At 64.4% G+C, this 7,546-nt stretch overlaps 1 protein-coding gene across 1 annotated transcript; it reads left to right on the top strand.

Moving 5' to 3' along the window:
• Positions 1–7: 7 nt before the first annotated feature.
• LOC119111421 (lateral signaling target protein 2 homolog) lies at positions 8–7,336 on the top strand. Its single transcript, XM_037235233.1, has 9 exons — positions 8–107; positions 1,725–1,896; positions 2,757–2,933; positions 3,159–3,211; positions 3,874–4,107; positions 5,485–5,658; positions 6,450–6,595; positions 6,762–7,002; positions 7,249–7,336. Exons 1-9 carry the CDS (start codon positions 31–33, stop codon positions 7,334–7,336), a joined length of 1,362 nt encoding a protein of 453 aa, XP_037091128.1. The 5' UTR covers positions 8–30.
• The last annotated feature ends 210 nt before the right edge of the window (positions 7,337–7,546 follow it).

The following is a 7,546-nucleotide window of genomic DNA, read 5'->3' on the forward strand; positions in this document are numbered from 1 at the left end:
GCCGAGTTCGAACTGCGTTACGTAAGCGCAATGGTGCCGGTCAAGTCCGCCAAGGAGTACGGCCTCATCCAGAACGTCATCGCACTGTTCTCTGAGACCGTGCAGAGGTGAGGGACGGGCTCGGAGGGAACACTCTGCCAGATCGTTTAGAGGCGAGGGACGTACTCCCAGGAGACGCTGTGTCAGACCGTGCGGAGGTGAGGGATGGGCTCCGAGGAGACGCTCTGCCAGACTGTGCAGAGGTGAGGAACGTACTCCCAGGAGATGCTCTGCCAGACCGTGCAGAGGTGAGGGATGTACTCTGAGGAGACGCTCTGTCAGACCGTGCTGAGGTGAGGGGCGGGCTCCGAGGGGACGCTCTGCCGGACCGTGCAGAGGTGAGGGACGGGCTCCGAGGAGACGCTCTGTCAGACCGTGCGGAGGTGAGGGATGGGCTCCGAAGCGGCGCTCTGCCGGACCGTGCAGAGGTGAGGGACGGGCTCCGAGAAGACGCTCTGCCAGACCGTGCGGAGGTGAGGGACGTACTCCGAGGGGACGCTGCTAGAGCGAGCTGAGGTGAGGCTGCTGCGAGCCCCCGAATGTAAAGCCTTCTGGATGGCGATGGAGGGGTCGGACTCCTTGACGTGAGTATTTACCAGCCGCCTGTGACTAGTCCTGGTGACCCATGTTGTGACAATGACAGGCGGAACTGAGGGATTCCCACCGTATCCAGCGGCATGACTCAGCGCGCGCGCCAAACACGGCCCGCTGTAGGCAGCTTTCCGTCGGGTGGGCGGAGCTATACAGACGGCGACGTGTCTCTCTTGGAATTGTTATGCCGTGGCTCTGTCTGGTCTCGACCCATGTTGATCCCTGTGTGGACCCCGATGTGTCCCCGAAGTACTCTCTTGTTATCGCTCGGAGACGTAAACTGCTTTTTGTGGCGACTGGTTACCCATTCGTACTCACTTTTGGCAAGTAGATTCAATGCGCTCCAGTGAACGTGACTAGCATGTGTGATATGACTGTTTTGGCTTGTATGGTGTCACGCGCGACATTGTAGACGTGCCTTATTTTGGTTTTGTCGTGATACATGCCGGCGCTCAGTCGGTGGCTGATCGGCATCGGTCATAGTCGGCAGCGCGTGCACCATTATGTAGAGCTAGCAAATTCAACGCATTGGCATGCACAGTCTGTAGTATGTAGCCTGATACAACAGGATAATCGTTGGCGTTTTGTCCGTGGCATGTGGTCGTTTTGGCCATCAACGAGCATCGCAAAACTGTCCGGGCGGCCGCCGCGACAGGGACGGCCAAGCGCGCACAGCAATGCACGAGCAGTAGCCCGTTTGAATTGTTGCTCGTCCCAAGTTTCGTGTGCTTCCGGTTGCAGCGCTCGCGCCGGGGCGTCGCGTGCCCTTAACAAAGCGCATTAGTGGGGGGATCATGGCAGGGGCGCCCCAGCACGCCACCCCGTCAGGTTACCAGTTCACACGCGGCTGGACGGGACCTGTCCGCGCGTCATTGGTCGGCTAACAATCGAGCGGCCGTGGTCGTAACTGGCGTGGCCTGCGCTTGCGTCGGGGCTCATTGGGCGCCGGTGCGGCTGGTGCATGCCCTGGGCGCCCATGTTGTCTTATCTCCCATGAAGAGTGCGTGCTCGTAGGTCACTCGCGTCACCGGTGTTAAGTTGCGTCTCCACCCCTCGTGCCCGTGCCGGCGCGTGACGGCGTCCGCCTGCGCCAGGGCGTTGCGGTTGGGTCTGCTCAGCCAGGAGCAGCTGGACCTGTACGACCCGGCGCTCATGTTCACCATCCCGCGGCTGGCCATCGTCGCCGGCCTGGTCATCTACCCGGACGGGCCTCTGCGGCTGGACCAGGACATCGCCGACATCTCGGAACTCTTCCGGCCGTTCAAGGTAGGGGCGGGCGCCGGTCGGCTCTGGCGGCCGGCCCGCTCGTCGGCCGTCGCTGATGACGCCGAGTGCACGCACTCGAGTCGGCCCTCACGGCCGCCGGCCCCCGTCCGTCTGGGTGGGGTTGTCGGAAACAGCGGTGGAGTGGTAAAACCGGGCGGGTTTCCCAGACGGGCACGGCGCCGGTCCGTTTGTCCGCGGCGACCCGGCGAGTCCGCCGGCCACCGACCGGCCCCGCGTCCGTCGCTCCCGGCGGCGCCGCCCTCGCGCGGACGTCCGGGAGTGTGCGCTTCCTGTGCGGCCAGGCGGCCAGCCGTGTCTGGTTGTGCTCAGACGCAATCGGGCCCAAGGTCGACACGGGCCGGGTGGCGGCGGCCGGCCTCAGTCGTCCGCACGCATGGCACGGAAACGCAGACTGTGCCGCTGACAGGACGCGCCCGCGATAGGGTGCTTGCCGAACTGCGACGCGGCGTGATGAGTTTATGATTGGCATTTGGGGTGCCGTGCTTGCTTCGCACTGCACGTCGATGTTTTATTTATAAAAAACATACTTCACAAAGGAGCAATGTTGCATTAGTAATTTTATCCGATCGTGTTTGCGTTGTTTGGAATATGGTTGGATTCTATGGTTGGTTATTCCATGGCGGCAGGCGTCCGAATGGCTGTACACTGTCCCATGAGAGCGGAAGTGCGATTGGAAAATGGTACCATTGTCAGTTATTGGGGCTTTTCGTGCATTCACCACCAGAGAGTCCACGTGCGGCGTTGTCGCGGTGCATTCAAGGTGACCAGACGCCTAGATCCAGCACCACGCGCTGCCTCGCCTCAGTGTGTAGCTGACCGCCCCCCTCCGCCGCCGGCAGAACCTGCTGTGCAAGATCCGCGAGTTGCTCTGGACGCTGAGCAAGGCCGAGCTGTACGCGCTGGAGAAGGCGCTGTGCTCGGTGGACGAGCCGATCGCCACGGTGGCGGCCGAGGCGCCCAGCGCGCCCGACGCCTACCCCATGCCCGACATCGACGCCTTCGTGGCCGAGTTCTACGCGCGTAACCGGGCTGCCGGCGCAGCGTGAGCCCGCGCCGCCTGCCGCGAGACGGAGGCGCGCCTGCGCCAGTTTCACCTGCACAACGCCGGCGGGCGGGCGCCGCGCCACCGGCGTCGCACCGCCGCCGGCCAGCCGCCGCCGCACCGCCGCGTCGCCAAGAGCGAGCCGCTGCCGCCGGCCGGCGCCGGCCCCGCCGCAGCGGCTGCGGCGGCCGCGGCCGAGGCCGGCGGCCGGGTCGGCCGAGTGCCCGTCATCGCTTGCGATTACGGCAGCCGGTGAGTGACGGCCCCCGGCGCACGGCAGCGGCGCTGTCTGTCGGTGGCGGCAGAAGGTGGTGCGGCTCGTGCTTTTGTATGAGTGTGGTGCGCGGCGCGTGGCCACGGGCTCGTAGGCGGCGGCTGCGCTTGAGCCAGGTGTTTCGTGCCTCACAACACCAGCTGTGCCGGTGCCCGCGGTGCCCGCCCTTCCTGCCGGGGTGAGAGGCAGGCGACGCCATATAGCCTCAGCATGTGAGTGCGTCGTAAAGCTCCAATGACACACACACCAGCTGTGCTTTTTGTGAAATGTTAGGCAGGAGCGCACCGTGGTGCGCCTCGACCCCGGGCCTTCTCTGAGGCCCGGCTCACCAGGTGTGCGGCAGGCGTGTGTCCGTCCCAGTCGGACCGGTTTAAACATTTGGAGAGTGAGAGGTAGTTCACTGGTTGCCGTTACGCTCGATGCTGCTCGCATGTGTACGAATATTTGGAACTGCCTTGCCGGCTCTCACCCATCGCTGTGCTGCTGGGCTCCCCCTTTTCGCTCCCGTTCCAATTGCCGTTCCCGTTCCCGTTGCCGATCCCGATCCCGTGGCTCGTCGGTGCTGCGCGCTCCCTCCGTCACCGTTCGCTGCTCCGTTTGGCGGCCGTCACCCGTGTGACGCGGCGCCGCGCGGCCACAGGCTGGACCAGCGCCGGGACGTGGAGCGGGCTGTGGGCGCCATCCTGGAGGACCTGGTGGGTCTGGCCGTGGCCGAGGCCGAGCGGCGCGCCGAGGCCGAGCCCCCGCCGCCGCCGCCTCCCCCGTCGCCGCCGCCGCCGGCGCAGCCTGCCCGGCCTCACGGCCGCTACCGCAAGAAGAAGCTGACGCGTGCCTGCGCGGGCTCCGGCGGCCTGCTCTACCAACACAACCACTGGTGAGCGGCCTCCCGCTGCTCGCGGCCACACCAACTCAAGGAATACCGTTACTAGTGGTCGTAGGTGGATGGTGACATAGGATGGCACGACACAGGGTGTCCGATGGTGTCGCCACGGTACTCGGCTGCGTGGTTTTGTTCACGGCAGCGCAGTGGCAGTTTGGTGCCGAGTTCAGTTGGTCACTTTAGTCAGCGCGGTTCGTGTGGTCGAGTGTTAAAGGGATTGCTCCACATTTGTGTGCGGTTTCGAACTGAAATAGCCATCTTTAAGATCATTGGGTGCAGTGTACAGCCCTACCCTTCTTAAGACATGAGCTCTTCCGATTTCTGAGCTCTACGCCCGCCAGGGTGAACAGACCATTCCGGGAAGACTTTCAAGTTCGCCGAGGTATCCATGACGCCATAATAACGTCATTCAAATCCTGCCATTTCATAAGTCATGCGACGATTAAGGCCAAGAAAAATGTAATGGTCGAGTCCTTCGTATCTGGCGTTCGTGGGCACGATTTCCAGACATAACGGCAGTTAATTGGCTCTCAATCCATATTTTGCAAGGTGCGATGACGTTATGAGGCAGTGACGCATTGAGGAGCATATTTACTAGACAGAGAACTTGCGTGTCTAGACCAGTCGTTTCCACTTGAAAGTATACCAATAGTTATAAGTGGGCTTGTTTCATCATCTGGTGTTTGCCTCATTATCTTCAGATGTGGAGCATTCCCTTTAAGTCTCCTCTGCTCGAGCCCTGGTATCAATAGCATTCCCTCACTTGCCTCTTCAAAGTTAATTTGCATGCGAAAAGCTTTCCCAAGAGTCGCGCCGCGACTAGGCCTCAAAGCGCTAGTTCATCCCCAGTCCATCTCTGTTCGCACCAGCCCGCGGCGTATGACGGAGGCAGCGCTGCTCCTCGGATAGAAAGTTTCGAGAGCGGGGGGGGGGGGGGGGGGTAGGAGCTGGGACCGTCAGGGGAAGTTACTTGCAAGTGCGGAACTAACTCACCGGCTTGTAATAGACGGCCACCGTCACCGTCTGTGACAGGTTTCAGTGTTTTTGCGTGTAGGTTTTGCAGAGGGAACGATGTGTGGCAATTAACACGAGAAAGCTGACTTTAGTTCGTTCAAACGTGGTAGGTCAATTTGGACAGGTTGGTGTGAGGATGGCTCCGTGCTTATAGACATCAACGCCAGAGTATCGAAAAAGGAGAGGCACAATTGTCAGCTGTATCGGATGAAATGTGATTGCATGTTGCAAGTAACGTGTTGCGATGCAAAAACCTATCTTAGAAGAGAACCCACTGGCCACGGTTCCCGCCGGCGATGACGACGAAAATGAGTGGATTCGTTGGTCGGTTTGTGACCGAACCGAACCCCGCCGCAGCGACCGGACGCCGGCTGGCGCGTCGACGCCGGCGGAGCACGGCCAGCCGTCGTCGCCGTCGTCCTCGACGTCGAGCGACGAGGACCGCGCCGGCCGGAGCGACGACCGCGAGATCGCGCTGGCCATCCAGGCGGCCGAGATTGCCACCCGCAACCGCGCCCGCGCCCGCTTCAAGTCAGTCGCTCGGCCCGCCGGTGCCCGCTGCCTCGTCGGCGCCGAGTCCCCTGTCGGCACCGCTCCTCTGTCGGTGCCGCTCCCCTGTGGCGCCGAGTCCCTTGTCGGCGCCGTTCCCCTGTCGGTGCCGCTCCTCTGTCGGCGTCGCTCCTCTGTCGGCGCCGTTTCTCGTCGGCGCTGCTCCCCTGTCGGCGCTGAGTCCCCTGTCGGCACCCTCCTCTGTCGGCGCCGCTCCCCTGTCGGCGCCGCTCCTCTGTCGGCGCCGCTTCTCTGTCGGCGCCGCTCCTCTGTCCGCGCCGCTCCCCTGTCGGCGCCGCTCCCCTGTCGGCACCGCTCCCCTGTCGGCACCGCTCCCCTGTCGGCGCCGCTTTCCTGTCGGCGCCGCTCCTCTGTCGGCGCCGTTTCTCATCGGCGCTGCTCTCCTGTCGGCGCCGCTCCCCTGTCGGCGCTGAGTCCCCTGTTGGCGCTGCTCCCCTGTCGGCGCCACTCCCCTGTCGGCGTCACTCCCATGTCGGTGCCACTCCCTGTCGGCGCCACTCCCTGTCGGCGCCACTCCCCGTCGGCGCCACTCCCTGTCGGCGCCACTCCACGGGTCATTCAGCGCCTGTAATCTCGGCCGGCTGTCCGGGATGCGCTGCCGGTGGTGGTAAAATACGCTGTAGTGGCGTGCTGGTGCTCTGCAATGGTTCGTGTGTCGACTGTTGGTCCCTGACCACGCCCGGTGTGTGGAGCTTGGTGCGACGGCGTGGCGTCGCTGCTGGCGCCGGCCTGACCGGACGCCGTCTCCACAGGGACAGCCAGGATCTGATCCACCGGCTGTTCGTGTGTATCTCGGGCGTGGCCGATCAGCTGCAGACCAACTTTGCCTCCGACCTGCGCAATATCCTCAAGGCCGTCTTCCAGATCAATGCTACGCCCGAGGAGTCGTCCAGTGGCGGTGAGTGGCCGGTGTGGGGCAGGACGAGGCCGGCGCGTGCCGTCGAGACCGTTCCACTGTCGCTGACAGCTGCACGTCCAGCGCGTGGGATGATGTGTCGCTTGGGGACGATGCTGCGCCCGTGCGTTGGCGATGTCGCCTGAGAACGTGCTCCGTCCGCCGGCAGAGCTGAGCCCGTCGTGCGGCTCGGTGGACTCGGCCGAGGAGGCCCTCTCGACGGACACTGTCATCGACGTGGTGGAGGTGGGCGGCGAGCCACCGCCGCCGCCGCCACCACCGCCCCCGCTGCTCTCCGAGGAGTCGCACCTGGCCAGCAACATGCGTGTGGTCGGCGATCACATGGAGGCCGAGGTGCTGGTGCACGGTAGCATCGGCATCAGCGGCGAGGCCGGCCTGGTGCAGCAGGTGCTGGCGCAGGGGCCGACGCCGCGGCCGCCGCCGCGCGACCCCGCGCCCGCCACCGTCACCGTGCCGGCGCGGCTGGCCGAGGCGCTGGAGCCGGCCGCGCCGCCTCTGCCGGCGCGCCGCGCGCCGCCCGAGTGGGTGCCCGACCAGCTGGCGCCCGAGTGCATGCAGTGTGGCCAGGCGTTCACGGTGATGCGCCGCCGCCACCACTGCCGCCGCTGCGGCCGGGTGTTCTGCTCGCGCTGCAGTGGCGGCGTGCTGCCGCTGCCGCAGTACGGACACGTCAGCGCCGTGCGCGTGTGCGATGAGTGCCTGGCGGCCGAGACGCAGACCTGAGGCGGACCGGCGCCGGCCGCCGCCACTGGCGGCGAGCCCGCCGCCGGCCGCCACGCAAACGCTGCCTCCCGCCGGAGCGAACAGTCGTTACTGTTAGCCAAGGTCAATACTCGACAAGTTTTGTATTTTGTCCAAGTTAGTCCCGGTGCGTCCCTATTTTCGTGACGGCGAAGAGGAGTTCCTGTTGGCCGCCGTGTCCGATGTGTACGC

The sequence above is a fragment of the Pollicipes pollicipes genome, unplaced genomic scaffold (genome assembly GCF_011947565.3).
Source record: "Pollicipes pollicipes isolate AB1234 unplaced genomic scaffold, Ppol_2.1 Scaffold_7261;HRSCAF=8764_pilon_pilon_pilon, whole genome shotgun sequence".
Classification (NCBI taxonomy): domain Eukaryota; kingdom Metazoa; phylum Arthropoda; class Thecostraca; order Pollicipedomorpha; family Pollicipedidae; genus Pollicipes; species Pollicipes pollicipes.